This window comes from Kryptolebias marmoratus, linkage group LG17 (assembly GCF_001649575.2).
Source record: "Kryptolebias marmoratus isolate JLee-2015 linkage group LG17, ASM164957v2, whole genome shotgun sequence".
NCBI lineage: Eukaryota > Metazoa > Chordata > Actinopteri > Cyprinodontiformes > Rivulidae > Kryptolebias > Kryptolebias marmoratus.
Genome location: NC_051446.1, coordinates 9,646,210 through 9,662,040, shown reverse-complemented (window position 1 = coordinate 9,662,040; position 15,831 = coordinate 9,646,210). Strand labels below are relative to the sequence as shown.

Here is a 15,831-nt window from a genome sequence, read left to right as displayed (position 1 = left end):
TCTGTTTAATCTCCCCAAGCAGTTTAGGGAGCATTACCATTTATGGTGGAGCTGATGGAATAGTTGTCCGCCTGCCAACTGCGTGACACAGCCCTATAGTCTATTTACTCAGCAAGGTCAACTCCTCGTGCTCACTTTACAGAAGAAATTTCTCCCTGTCTTTACGGCCATTGCGTTCTCCCCGACTATGTCTTCTGTTCCTTTGTCATTCCCTCAACGGGTGGCATGGATGCTAAATCTGTTTGAGAAGAGGCATAAGGACAACAGAGGTGTCAAAGGAAAGAGTGAGCTAAAATGCCTGGTTTTTGCTTTGGAAATTGGTTTTAGCGGAACCATTTTAGAATTGACATCAATATTGATTCAGCGTGCAGCTATTACAGGAGTACAAAGTGATCTGAAGCCACTTTGGGTCACCTGGTCTACATTTCCCACAGGCGACTTGTTTGACTCTATTAACCTTGAAAGCAATTTCCTTAAAACGGAGCACAAACAGTTTATCTTTCAGTGTCTAAGTGTGAAGGGATGGTAATGTGCGTCGGCGTTTGAACTGTAAACGTGCGTGTTTGATCTTGAAGCTTCACTTTGAGAAGGACGTAGAGTGTGGGGTTGACGCACACTCTGGGGGGTTGTATATGTGCTCCCTGCAAGTACAGGAAGTCGAAAAGATGAAGGGAAGCAAATGTTTGGCTCCCCTTGTTTCTTGCCGACTTTGAACCCAAATTGGATGCAAATTTAGAGATGAGTAAATTTCAAATCAAATTTTTACTGTTGTTGAAGAATTGACTTTGCATGTCATCATTATCAAATGATTAACTATTACCTCTGCTAAAAAGATTATGTTTTCAGTGGCATCTGTCTGACAGATGCTGTCAAGTTATGAATGGATTGTCATGACATTTTAAGGAAACATCAAACACAGTACTAGGAACAAGCGATCACATTTTGGTGGTGATCTGGTCAAAGGTCAAAGTCAGAGGTCATGGTCACAGATGAGCCCGTGCTCTAACTCTGCAACTGTATAACAGAAATGTTAAACTCCACATTTGTACACCTCATGGGTCAAGGGTGATCACTGTTGATATCAAGGTGACGGGGCCAAAGGTCACAGATGACCTTGTGCTCTTACCATGCAACCATGTAAGAGAGGACAATTAACCTGCACAGTTGGACAACTCTTTGTCATCCTGTTAAACTTTTGATACCTCGTGGTCAAGGATTCAATAGGATGAAGAAATTGATTTCAATGTCATGGGATCAAAGGTCAACATCACAGTTGACCTTGTACTCTAACTATGCAGCAGTGTAATATAGGAATGTCAAACTGCACAGCCGGACACCTTATGGGTCAAAGATGATGCGTGTTGATTTCAATGTCCATGGGGTCAAAGTCCAAGGTCACAGGTAACCCCTTTGTTAAAAACTTCTCTCTGCTCCTACATGTGACCCTTTTGTTTCCTCCTCCAAGGAGTTTTTGTTTTTTGGTTGTGTCCATTGGTTTGTTTGTCTTTCTGTTAGCAAAGATCATATAAAAAGTAGTGAATAGATTTGGATGAAAGTTTCAGGAAATGTTGGGGTTGTCACAAAATCAATGGATTACATTTTGGTGAAATGTTTGGTTTGAAAGGAAATACTGACAATGGCCAAGACATGCAGATGAGATCAATTATGGTCTGATTGTATCTAAATTCAGGATTGTAGCTTATCAAATCTTGTTCAAGATAAGATGAAGTAGTGCTACAAAAATGCTACAATAATTAAAGGCTTATCACCCTCAACTTCTCATATCAAAATCTGAAAGTAAAATCATCTTTTTACGTTTAAAAATGACAGCATTATGACCATTTTTTAAAAATTTTGAATATATTGTTATCTACGATGTCATGCAATCATCTTAATTAAATCTTGCACAGTCTCCTAGCATTAATCAGGGTTGACTCTAACCATTAATGCAAAAGTTTAAGCAAAGATTTCATGCAAAGTGCAGTGCTCAGAGTATGTGTTGGTGTTGACTTTTAATTACTATCACACTAAATGTACCACAATATTTGTTATAGACATTTTTCTGTTTACCACGGTTGATTAGCTGTGGTGGCCATCGTGAATTGGGTTAACTCCAGAAGTTAGTTAGTTGTACAGGTACATTTAATGACTAGATTTTGAAGGTCTCATGAAAATGTGTCTATTGGATCATTCAATCTTTATGTACGATCTAATATTTTTTATTCAACCCAATTTAAGATGGTTGCCACAGCTAAGCCACATCACAGAAATGACTATAACTCAGTCAATTTTATTGGTATTGAGCTTAAAATGTGTTGTGGTAGTAGCTGAAAATCATTCCTTATGCCTTTTCCAAGGCCCCAACAGATCTTTGTTTAAAGATATGCCTTTCTTCAGAGACTGCTGCTTTTTAACTTCATTTAGCATTCACTGTATCTTAATTTTACACATATTTTACAATTTAAACAGATTGATTTGAAGGTAAAGCCCCAATTACACCTTTTTATAGCAGGTGGAAATGTCTCGCATTTCTTTCAGCAATGATATATCTCTCTGACTAACAACTTTTAGCTCCTTTTTATCCTTTAGATTACATTCAGCCTTCATAAACACTACATAATGACAAGTGGCTTAAAGCAAATTCTCATTTACACCCTGTAACCTTATAGAATGCCTCATTTTAATATTTTGTGTTTTTGCTTATTAGCAAAGGAAATGTTCAGTTACAACTTCTTAATCCAAACAGAAAAAGTAGAACATTTTTTAATACTTTGTAACAGAAAAACAGTTTCAATAAAACAGTTTCAGCTGATTAATTGAACTTTGCTTGCAACTTTTATTAGCAGATGCAGAATCACCTGTTTTAAACCCTGTTCATTCAGTTTTTTGTGTTGTTTTCTTTTTTTTTAATGCCTGCCCTTTCAACAGATTCTAGGACTTCCAGATGGTTTTATGAAACAAACCATCTGGTGTGTCGGGTGAATACGATTTAATTAAAGGCAAGTCCTATAATTTCTCACAATGCTTGTTTTAATTCCATAAAATCTATGGAAAAATTAGAATTCTTATTAGCAGAAACAGGTTATAACAATGCCTGAAAGTAACAAAAGTTTAAAGCTGTTTAAGTTGCATGAGATTATTGCAGAGTATGTTTATGCGTATTATAAACCTCTTAGATTTACATACTTAACCAAGCACATGGCTTTTCTTTTCAAACACAGAACGATGGCACAACGACTTCTCCTGAGCTTCTTGCTTAAATCAGAGACAATATTTGTTCAGCTTTTATCCTTCCCTGCCAATGAAAAGTCGCCATCTGAAGACCAATTCCAAGGAATTGCTGAGGAGTGTTTTGTGTTTTTTTTGTCTAATTTGTACTGTGATGAGAAGTAAAAGGCAAAACAACAGTTCCTAATCTTGGTATATTTTAGGATGAAGTCTATTCCAGTCCTGGAGGCCATGAAATCACAAAGAGAGAATCAATGATGTGATCAAATGATGGATTTAGTTATTTCCTGGTTCAATGGAATGTCAAATAACTTGCTGCCTGTACTTAGAAAAAGTAATGTTTCCCATTTGAGTCCCTCTGCTCATTCTGCTATTTTTGTTCTTTCGCATTGTCCCTTTATGCTCTCAGATTATTGATTTTGTTTTGCTTGGAAGAGCAGCAGGACACAATTATATCTTATTTAATATTTTCATAGTTTAAGTCTGACAAAAACCTTGATCGATCTGTAAGACCAAGTGAATGTAATTTTTTTACAACATTGTAAAAGTTTGCTATAAATGGATCAATAAGCAGAACCAATTTGAAAGCATATATATACTTTATCACATCAAGTTTGTCATAATTTGAGTTTGAGGTCAATTTAAAGTTTTCGGCGAGCATACTTTGTTGAAAATTTTCTATACGAAAATCATATCTGTATGGTCAAAAGCCTGTTTCCTTTAGTATATCAAACTGTTTCATTCTTGGTTAGTTGCTGTCCTCGTTTAGGGTGTTACCAGATAGATTTGTTGTCTGCAGTAGATGCAACGAAAAGATCTATAAAGTTAAATAATTAAAATGATGCAACATCTAAGTTATTCTTCCTTAGGTAACTGTAAGGTGCAGCTCTAGACTTTGATTAACTGAGTAATGGTGGAGCTCAAACATCCTTTTTGTAACATTTTTATTTAAATCAAGTTGCACTGTTATTTATTTATGGTAGTGGTGATAAAATGACTGTGAGGGGCCACCAGGGATATTTTTTTCTAAATTAGCTTGCATAGACGTATAAAACTAAACTCTCTCACATACTGTACTGAAAACCTTTCACACACTAATGAAATGTTTTCTTATATACAACTTAAACAAACACTCTAATACACAAAAATAAAAAGTTATATTCTCTCTCTCTCTCACACACACACACACACACTATTGAAAACCTAGCAGTAAATATGACAGTTACAGTACAGCACAGGTCACAGCTGAATTAGCTCATTTGCTGCTTGACTGTTTGTGTTTGTCTTTGTTAATATTGCACAGATTTGAATATTTTGCTGATTTTAGCCAGGAGTTATAAATGTGTATTGCAATTTTGGGACAAGTCTTGTTTATAAAAAAGGTCATTGTTATTCAGATTAATAAAAACTGATTCTTACTAAACTTCATCAGATCATTCATTTGTTTCATTTTATTGGTATTGTCTTCTGCCATGAAAAGGCTGGGGTGGGGGGTTACGATTTCCCCCTTGTGTGTGTCATGTGTTTATTTTTACAGTATCGTTTTTATATTATTAAAAATACGTCTAAGACTAACTAACTTTTGGAGTCAACATAGTTCAGTATGGCTGCCACAGCTAACTGGCCCAAGCAAACCTAAAAAATGGCTATAACCAAGTAACCAACACATACATCGAGAGCTGATAAAGTGTGTAAAACCTTTATTTAAAAGTTTGGCATGTAAGGTGGTGAGTGATATGCATTCCTGTAAGGAATGCTACTTTGCTTTCGAATTGAATCACAATGTGTTAAACCTCAAAACGAATCACACTGTATCGTGACTGAGGGGTGAACTGTTTTTTTACCTACTATATATGCGTAGTGTGTCACGTCATCGGTAGGGTGTCGAGATACAAATTGGATCGGTCAGTCTAGAGATGCACATCGCCAAAAAATTTATCACGCTTAAGAAAATCATTAACTTGAACAATAACACAGACACATGTGCAGAGTAGACGCGGTGTTCCGGCAGTAGGTCAGAGCGTCCCATCTAGATTAGATCACTTCAGATTGGGTGACATTACATTACGGCTAAACAGATTACACTCTTTTTCATCTAACGCACTTTACCTGCTAATGCTCTTTTAGGCTCATTAGTCAGGAAACAGCCACTAAAGGAAGCAATTAGAAAACCAACAGCATCTTCATCATTCACAGAATCATACACACGGATGCATTAATCTCCCCTGGGTAGTACACACACCTCAGTGGCTATTAGTCAGTTACAATATTTGTCCTTGTTAATAAGCCAGCTGCTGCAAACCTTTGGCTTCACTCACATGCATGCATCTGTGTACTTTTGGCCTTTGTGTCTTATACGTGTTCCTGTGTGCGGCTCTATGTGTGAGAAAAGCTTTTATGGCCTCTTTTTCCTGCAGTAATCTTGCATGATGCCTGAGGAATGCCTGATATACAAGCTGGAGCAATAGCAGAGTAGAACCAGTGGGGGAAAAATAATGACCTGAATCTCAATCCCAGGGCCAGATGTCTGCAGTCCAAGTCTCACCTCATAAAAAGCGTACTTCTTGTTCTGGCTTATCAAGCACATCTATTATACAGCTCTGTGTGTGTGTCAGGGTGTGTGGTTGCGAGTGTGAGTCTCTGAGCATGCTTTGTAACAAGTCTGTGTGTGTGTGGCCTGTACCTGTGTGAGTTTTTAATGTTACAATGGATTCTGGTGTGTGTGTTTTGACATATTTGTGTGTGAGTGCATTCATCCGAGACAACGCACAGACATCTAAGTACTCTTTGCGTTTGTGGACCCTTTTAACTTGCCTTGATAAGACAATATGTCTCTGTGCATGTAAAGGGTTTGCCGCCGGCTTGATCGCCACACTCATAAGAGAATCAGAGAAAGAATGGGTATAATAAAGCTGTGAGATCAAACAAGCAGGTCCATCCCAGTCTGTGAACCCAGACACCAAACAGAGACAAGCTTGTTATTCTCTGTCAGGGGATGCTGTACAGAAACAGGGTAACTCTTAAAACAAAACAAAGCAGAAAAAAAAGGAAAAAAAAAACATGTTTTCCTCTTTTCTGAAGTGACATTTTAGCAAAGCAGAACAGAATCAAAATAATCTGGTCTTTTCCTGCTTTTAATTTTGTTTTTTCAGTTTAACTTCAAGTGAACAAAGACACACAGCAGATTCCACAATGTTATTATTTATTAAATTAAAGTGAAGATGAAATGAAAAACCTGCACAAGGAACTCAGATTTAAGAGGGGGAGCATCAAACAGAAGCTGCTGATCAAATCCACTTCATTAAGTGATCATCATCAGTGTGAGCGTCTCTATAACAAGAAGAGTTTTGGCAATTTGCTGCTCTGGCACATACAGGTGTGTGTTAACACAATGCCTTGGAGAAAAAACCCCATCAACAATTACCTTAGAGAAGCAACTGTTGCTGCCCATCAGTCTATCATTTTTCAGAGAGACACATTATTTACAAGTGGAAAACATTTAAGAAAAATAAACAATCTTCCAGTAAATTCTTCCCAGAGATGCAATACTTAGAAGATGCCAAAACGCCAAAGAGCTACAACTCAGACACTACTGGCCTGAGTTAGCAGGTTAAAGTTCAGGACAGAACAGTTAAAAAAGATGGAACATTTAAGGCCTGTTTTGAAGGGTTGACAAAAGAAAGCCTCTTTATTCTAAAAAGAATATGGTAGCATAACTTAGGTTTGTAAAGTTACATCTGAATGAATCACAAGGCTTCTGGACCATAGTAGAGATGTTTGGGTATAATGACAGTGTCATTTTTGACAAAACTTGAACAACAAAATTTTATACCCACATCTCATACCAACTGTCAGATCAGGGTTGATTATTTGAGCTTGTTTGGTGCCGCAGGAACTGGGCTCTTTGCACTCACTGTTTGCAATCAGTGAGTCGACCATGAGCTCCTCTGTGGACCAAAGGATTCTAGAGTCAAATATGAGACCATCTGTCTGACAGCTGAAGATTGGACCAAACTGGGTCATGATGCAACAATGATTTTAAACACAGAAGCAAATCTACAAATCCAAGAGGTGTTTCAATGGTCCAGTCAAGAAGTAGACCTGAACTTAATTAGAAGGCTGAGGTATAACCTTAACTTCCTAAGACCCGAACTCTAGCATGGTATGCATTTTTAACTTTGCTTAGTTGTTTGGGCTGATTGGGACCTGATGAGTGTATAAACAAAGATTTATTTTTTTTTATCTTTGATAGATAAGGCTATGAGTTTGCAGTCTATGAGAAAAATTATGTCCACATATTTGGATGCAGGGTCCTAGGAGGTTCAGAGCTGTGGATAAATGAATGCCTACAAACCTCAATGAAGTGAAGCAAATTTGTAAAGAAGAGTGGGCCTCCAGAATGTTGAGAGGCTGATAAAGTCATGAAGAAAAGGACTACTTCAAGTTATGGGTGCTAAAGGTGGTTCTTCAAGCTGCTGGATCATGGAGTGGACTTAGAAAATATGTGTGTGAAAAACTATTTGGCTTCATTTGTCTTTCCTAAATAATGACACGGGGAAAGCTGTGGTATTTTTGTAGACTTGAGGTTTGATTGGAAAAAATTTAGAACCTGGTGTAGATCACATATTTTTTTTATGTCCTGAAACATAAAACCTCAAAACTGAAAGAGGGTGAACCTAATTTCATGCAGTATAAGAATATGGAAGATTAATACAAGAAGGCAGACCTAAAATGTCTTTATATTGTTCACACAGGCCAAATAGGTCTCTTAGATGTGAGGAGGCTTTAAAAGTGGGAGCTGTAGGAGTCGGGATCATTGAGCAAAGGAAAAATTCAGTTCAAAAAGCCTCAGGCTCTTAGTCATTGTGTAGTTTTCCTTTTTTTATTGTCTTTGGTCCCAACACAAGATTCAGCTCTTGTGAGAAACATTAGAATAAATTTGATAGCTTACAATTAAAATACGGTTTTAAATAACCCCTAAATTAGGTGTTTTAATATTGCACATTCTGTTGTTTTCCAATTTTCTGTAAAAATATTTGTTTAAGCCTTCCTTGATGCATTCCACTGTAACAGCTATGATCTTTTTGGGACATGGAAATGAGACCTATGGGGATGTAATAAAGTGTCGGGAATCGGCACGTTGGCAGCAGATTTTATGGGTTTTATGGGTTGTAGGCTGGGGCTTTTGTGTGACTTGGTAGCTTTTTCTTTCTTTTTTTTATTTATTTTTTTTCTAATTAGGCAAATGCCAATAATACGGTATTTGATAAAATCCGATCTTTGGCTACATATTGCAGTAATTCCTTGAAATGGTGAACAAAACAGCAGTTTTGTTCTTTCTCTTGGAGGTCTGTAAACTCTGACTTAAAAAAATGTTCTGTCAGAGCATCACAGTCATTTGTTAGTTTCTTAGTCTCTTTAAACATGATGTTTTAAAATACCGATACAGTGCTTTCACCTGTATTGATTTGAATTAGATTTATTCATATTTTGGTTTGTACTTAATTGAATCAAAATGGAATAAAATTTTAACTTGAATTGTACTATATATATATATATATATATATATATATATAGTACAATTTAAGGACAGTTTATTTAAGTGAAATGTATTACTCTGGGATTGCATTGAGCTATAGACTGCGCCTGATTAAATTGAATTGCAATATCCTAGATCAAACTGGCTTGAATTATACTTTATTTATCTTGAATTAATTGGAAATAAATTGGATTTTGCTTTGACTGAATTAAACTACAACTAAATGGACAAAAAAAATTCCTAGTTGCTCTGGGCTTAAATTGGATTGGATTGATTGAAATTGGTTTCTACTGATTGAGGCATAAGAGGCCCAGAAGAGCAGTGGTTAGAGCTTTGATGTGAGATGACATTAAGTGACACTGGAGTGAAACATTTCATTTTCAATACAACAAATGACACCTCAGCTATAAATAGGTTATTAACAGATTTGTACTAAAAGGGGCTACCATTTTTTTCCAAACTGTATGAGTTACTTAATAATAATAATAAAAAAAAACAGCAATCATGTTTTTGCTTTTCCATTACACTTTGTTGCTTAAGAGTCTGAGGCAAAATTGTGCCGGAATGCATCAAAGGAACCCCTTTTCAACTGTAGATGCTAATCTCTATATTTCTTTCTATGTGTATACATACAAGTGTTGAGTAATCCTTTCTTAAACAGTCATGGTGTGCAGTGATTAGTTGCAGCCCACCAGGATGAGCTCAGTGACACATGCTGTGTTTACATTACACTACATTGCCAGTTCAGCCTGGGGATCAGTTCTGCTGGGGCGGCAACTCTCTTCATAGAACCACACAGCTTGGTACTGAGAATGTAAAGATACACATTTACACATTTTTACTTTCATAGTCATTTATCATGATGAGCATGTGAACCGAGCTCAGGCCTTTAGCACCCTATGTCCTCTGTCATGTCATGTAAAGTGTGTGCAGGGCACTTGGTTTTGAATTGTGTAACCTGTTTATTGCAGGGAGATGAAAGACCTCATGTACACTGAATAGGACGTTCCGCAGTCCACAGACACATAACGGCATTCCCACTGGTTCTTTTCTTCTCGCTGATAATCACAGACACTCGCTACAGAAGTCTGATTTACATACCCTGTTGCATTTGGATGTGGTGCACCTTTTATCTTTTTGTCCGTGTTCTTTCTGTCATTTGTCTGCTTGTTCTCATCGCCTGTTTGTGTCTCTGCGTTCAAATGCTTACACACACACACGCGCCCACACACCAGCTGTTTGATCGAGACATGAGTGGCAGTCCAATTCTCTGATGAGCTTTGAGCAGACAAGGCATGTCAGCACTGTGATCGCTGTGTGTGGTCTGGTGTGAGATAAAGGTCGGATGTGTTTATTCTATGCGAGAGAGAGAGAAGCCCACACAGATTTGTCGTATTTAAAATGTGCACAGTCATTGGTGTGTTTCCTACAGCAGGTGTTGATGCTGTAATCATCTGAATGTCTTGCTCTAATCTGGCGATATCCAGGACTTCAGTAAAGAGTGCATATATGTTTGTTTAGAGCTGCTCATTTCTATCTCTTTTTGCCTCTTTCTCTGTTCTTCCAGCCTGAAGAATTGACCAATGCCCTGGAGATCAGTAACATTGTCTTCACCAGCTTGTTCTCCCTGGAGATGCTGCTGAAGGTTTTGGTCTACGGGCCTTTTGGCTACATCAAGAATCCTTACAATATCTTTGATGGAATTATTGTGGTGATCAGGTAAGAGACAGGACAAAGAAGAAACACCTGAGGTGACACATTTATTCTATTTAGAGCTCTGTGTCATACCTGGAAGACCCATCAACCATAAGAGAAATGTAGACATTTAACAGGAACCTGGAATTTGAATCCAAAATGGGAGCAGCTTCCCTGTAGACTGGTTCCAGGAGAAGTTTTAGGTTCCTCCCCTCGACAGAAATGAACAGAAAATTGCCCTTGGTGAAATTAAATTTAAATTAAAAAAATAGCTGTAAGTTTAGCTCGGCTATTTCATGCCTACAAGAAAAGTCATATAACATTTTGATTTTGAGTAGGCAGATTCAAATCCCCCAATTCTAGCGCATATTATCTGGTTCCAAAAATATGACATGACATCTCAGGATATTGGTATCCAATCTTGGTCCTCAAGGGTCACTATCCTGCCTGTTTTAGATGTTTTCCTGCTCTTTATCGGGTCTTCAAGCTCTGCAGAGTCCTGTTAATCACTCAGTCATTCAAATCAGCCATGTCACAGCAGAGAAACATCTAAAACATGCAGGATTGTGGCCCTCCAAAATCAGGATTGGACAGCACTGTTTTAGGACTTCAATTCTTAACAATGGAGGAAGTCAGGACCATATCACTGGGTTTCTTTTATGGTCAATGGGAAGATTGCGTCAATATTATAAAAAGCTATTCTATTTGCTTCTGCATTCTTTTCTTCTGTTTTGGTAAACTATGCAATATTTTTTAATGAGACTTTATATAAAACAAACAAAAGGTTTGAGGTTCGTCACAGTCTGTTTTAGGGCTTGATGCTAGCAACAGTTATTAATTCTCTCACCAATGGATTTCATTTTTCTGTATTCAGGATACTGAACGACAGACCACTTTTTATGCGTACAGGTTTTAACCTACTTGTCCATCACTCTGACTTTGTGGATAAGGTGTTACATTGTTCTCGGAGGATATATTGAAGGTTAAATCCTTCTTGGAAAACACAAATGAAAATGTAATTGCTTGTTTTCATGACCTAAACCTTGTCAGTTTATACCAGAAGTGTGTTATTCATATACACCTGTGGCCAAAATTTAATTTAATTTAATTTTGAATAAAGATGTAAAATGACCTTTGTATTCAGATGTATTGCATCAAACTATTCATACAGAAACACAAATGACGTTTTCTCAAAATATGTTATACGGATTTTAGAACAAAAAAGGCTTTTTGGGTAAAGAAAAAAAAAATCAGGACAAAATGCATCAGTTGCATTCAATTTGTATGCCTTGTACTCTATCAGTAGTGTTTCATTTGTTCTTTCTTATTAACATGTTTCCAGTCTACTAACTAAGGTAAAAAGCTAAAAAAAAAAAAAAAAAACAATAAAAATTCAAACATACGGCTATTCTACCTTGAAATTACAAGAGAAGACAAAAAAAAAAGAAAGAACACAAAGTATAAATTAAGCTGACATTGTTGCTCTAAAGCACATTAGCTCAAGTCAGATACCTGACATCTTTTCTTAGCTGCAAGAACTTTTGCGAGAGTTTGACTGGTCCCATTTGGCCATTCATACGTGTTTTTTCCTATCTCAAAGACATTTTAGCTTCAAAGCTGGCTCGTTACTGTGAGAAGTCAATACAAAATATTCTTAGTATTTTAAGCAAAATGAAAAACATTTGACATTTCATCCATCCATCTATTTTCTGCCACTTATCCACAGTTAATTTGCAAATGGTAACAAGTTAAGGAGGGAAACCTCCATAACCTGTAGTAGTTTCCGTTGAATTTAATGATGCATCAAATCTAGTTTTATCTTCAAGATTTGGTCTGGACCAATACAAAGCTTGGAATGGAATGAACTTTGACCTGTATTTACGCAATGATGAGGAAAAATGACTCCAGAAGAAGGCTACTGCTGTTTCATGTTTAACTGTTTGCTAAAACATTTGGTCACATGTCAGGATGTGAGAGTGGTGAGTTTCCCTCATTGTCCCCAGCTGAGGACAAGAATAAATAAATCCTAATTTAATTACCTCACTGATTATAAATGGATGACTAATAAACCAAGTATAAAAAATAATAAAGCAAAACTGAGTTGTACGTGTTGTTTACAAAGCTTCATTGCTTCCTGAAAATATTAGATCAACATGTTGTCATATTTCGATCTTTAAGCAGCCTGGGATTTTAAGTTCATCAGCATGGCTTGTACATCCATTTGTGAGAACTCAGCATGTTTAGACACAGTAAAAAGCAGACATTCATGAGAGTTGAACAGGTTAGGGATCTGAGATTAATTAATAGGATGTTGGATGTCTAACTTGAGCACATTCTGTCACTTTTAGACTCTAAGATGAATCATATACTGTATGTGTTTTCAGTGTATGGGAGATTGTGGGTCAGCAGGGTGGCGGCCTGTCCGTGCTGAGGACCTTCCGGCTGATGAGGGTGCTGAAGCTGGTCCGCTTCATGCCAGCCCTGCAGAGGCAGCTGGTGGTGCTGATGAAGACTATGGACAATGTGGCCACCTTCTGCATGCTGCTCATGCTCTTCATCTTTATCTTCAGGTAGGCGTGTTTTATCCAAAGATTAAGAACATTTAAACAAAAACGCCAAATGGAAATTATTCAGTGACTATTCACTGCTGCCATTAATTTTACAGTTTCTAACTATTCTCATCTTATGATACAGAGTTACAGGCATTTTGGTCAAATCTTGTACAATATGTTATGTGCAATCTTGCAAGATGGGATAATCTTGCAAGATCTTGTCAAGTATAACAGCACTCAAAATTTGTCAAATTCACATATATTAAGCTAAAGTTATAGCTATTTTTGTGTTGGCTAATGTCGATTAGCTGTGGCTGGCATTTAAAATTTGGTTGCATCCAAAACTTGTAATTTGTACATGTGCATTAAATGATTACTTTCTGAGAGTGTCATTCAAATATTCACAGTCCTCTTGCCCAAGGAAGGAAACAGCATATGTGTTAGAAGTATTGGATGATTTTGATGCAGTTTGCATTTCAGAACCATTTGGATTTAGAGGCATGTATGTGACACACGCTCCAGAACACACACATACACAAATAAACACAAAGTTCCAGTCTTGTATATGCAGAGATAAACAGTAACTGATTTGAGTGAAGAGTTGCCAAGTGGATGCAGTGGAGGATTGTGCATTGATGTCTCGTCACTTTTGTGTCTGTGTCACAACTGTTTAAAAATAAAATAAAAACACTACCAATTACTTATTGTCACCCACAATCAAGGCAGGTGGTAGTTATTGCCTTGTGTTCGTGTATGCCTGTTTGTTTGTATCTTTGTTAGTGACATCGGTAATCACCCTCTCAAAAGTAACCACTGAATGTACATTTACAACTGAACACATTACTTGAAGGAATGCTAGTTTCATCTTATGAATATTTTGCTTCTTGTGCCTCTCATATTTTGTTTCTATCCATTCTTGCTATCCATCTGTTGATTTCACTTGTATGTATGGATACTTTATTTGTCCTTTGCAGGTAATTATAGTATTATTATTAGTAGAAGTATTACAGTATTATTGTATTACTATACAACCAGCACAACACTTGCCTATAATTAAGTCAGGCTTCTGTAGGGGCCATTTTTTAGAATATTTGGATACCATGAACATTTTTTTTGAAGGCACAACGCATGTTTTATATTTGGCCATGCTGCAAATTAACTAAAAAAAACCTTTTAGATTGTATTCCATTAAAAAAACACACACACACATTCTGTGGCAAAATGTTGCAAATTTCCTTATTCTCTGAGTCACCTAAATCATGGAAATGCAACAAAAGCAAAGGTTAAGAAAATGTAGGGTCTATCCATGTGTGATGTGTTTGGGTTCTTAAACATGCATTTGTCCTCACTGTGACAGCAGCGGTTCTTCTTCGACTGAAAATCCAAACCTTTCTAACAAGTGCACAATAAATACCAGATCTGGTTATAAATTTGGGTTTTAATACTGAGATATTTTCCCACTAGTTAAAAATTTGGGTAAATGGACAGTTTCTATTTGTCTTTTCTTCACTTAAAATTTCAACACTCTCAAGCAACACTATTAACTTCCAAAGACGTCATTAATTTAGAGTACATGGAGCGTCGACAATTCAGAAACTATTGACAGAAATAAAAACCTTTGTACCAGTGCTTTAATTTCATAAAAATGGACCTGACTTAATTAATGGGTTCTTAACTGGCTTCTGCTGACCTTGATGACATGCTGAGAGGTAATGCGATCAACTGATTAAGACATTAGAGCACTAACACATCTAAGCTATGCAAGGCAGTGTTGGTTTAGGGTTACATGAGTGACTAAAAGTCAGAAAATTATATACACTGGTTAAATCTCTTGTAAGATGATTTAAGCCACACATAGAGTATAATCAGTTCGGTGGACTTACTACAAGTCTTTTTAGCAAATAAAGTGCTTATTTAATTGTCCTGTATCTAATGACTGGTTTGATGTAAACATTCAATTTGGTTTTTCCCGTTTGTTTCTTCCCATCTCATATCCCCCCCTGGTTTCAGCATCCTGGGAATGCATCTGTTTGGTTGTAAGTTCGGCTCAGAGCGGGATGGAGACACCCTGCCAGACAGAAAAAACTTTGACTCTCTTCTGTGGGCCATAGTGACTGTTTTCCAGGTAAGCATGCACCCCTTTTCACCCTTTTTTCCCCACTTGGCTGTTTGCCGACTCTGTTAAACATTTTGTTGTTACACTAGTTTTAGCTGCAGGTTATTACATTTCAATGCTTTGCAACGAAATATAATTGTACATGATCATAGAGTTATATGCGTTTATCCACAGTTTCATCCTTAAACGTCATTTATGATCAGCTTTTACATGATAACCTTTACAATGCTAATCTAAGATCTTTACGCTAAGTTGTTGATTATCAAATTCTTTTTTCAAAAATGTGTCATGTGAAATTTTCTTATGCATTTATCTTTTTTCTTCCTTCCTTTTCAAAAAAGCCTTTTAGAAATCGCGCCCTTCTTTTCAAGTGTCATTGCAACATTTTAGAAAGTTTTTTTTTTTCCTGTCAAAAATGCATTTAGGAAAATAATGTTTATAAATGTGACTCAACCATCAATACAGTTTTCACTTTCTAATGGGTGCCAGTCTTGTCAGAAAGCATTAGTAGACATATTCTTGTAGGAGTGAGCCACCGATGAAACAAAATCATTAGAAGTTGCAGGTTCAAATAACATGTTTGGCTTGTTAGCATTCTGCCTGATAAAAAAAAGTACTCATTCAGCACCAAAATGCATTTCAACAAAAAGTGCACTGGTTTGTGTGGTAGTAGGATGTGTCAATATTGGAACGTGTAAAAT

At 36.8% G+C, this 15,831-nt stretch overlaps 1 protein-coding gene across 9 annotated transcripts in view; it reads left to right on the top strand.

The window, feature by feature from the left end:
* The window catches only part of cacna1g (calcium channel, voltage-dependent, T type, alpha 1G subunit), a 294,208-nt gene that overhangs the window by 182,537 nt on the left and 95,840 nt on the right, over positions 1 to 15,831 (top strand). For all 9 annotated transcript variants that reach the window (XM_037980627.1, XM_017416147.3, XM_017416146.3 and 6 more), the window contains exons 11-13: positions 10,335 to 10,486; positions 12,847 to 13,032; positions 15,025 to 15,139. In XM_037980627.1, the coding sequence (XP_037836555.1) occupies positions 10,335 to 10,486; positions 12,847 to 13,032; positions 15,025 to 15,139 (453 nt within the window). The remainder of the gene's footprint in view (positions 1 to 10,334; positions 10,487 to 12,846; positions 13,033 to 15,024; positions 15,140 to 15,831) is intronic.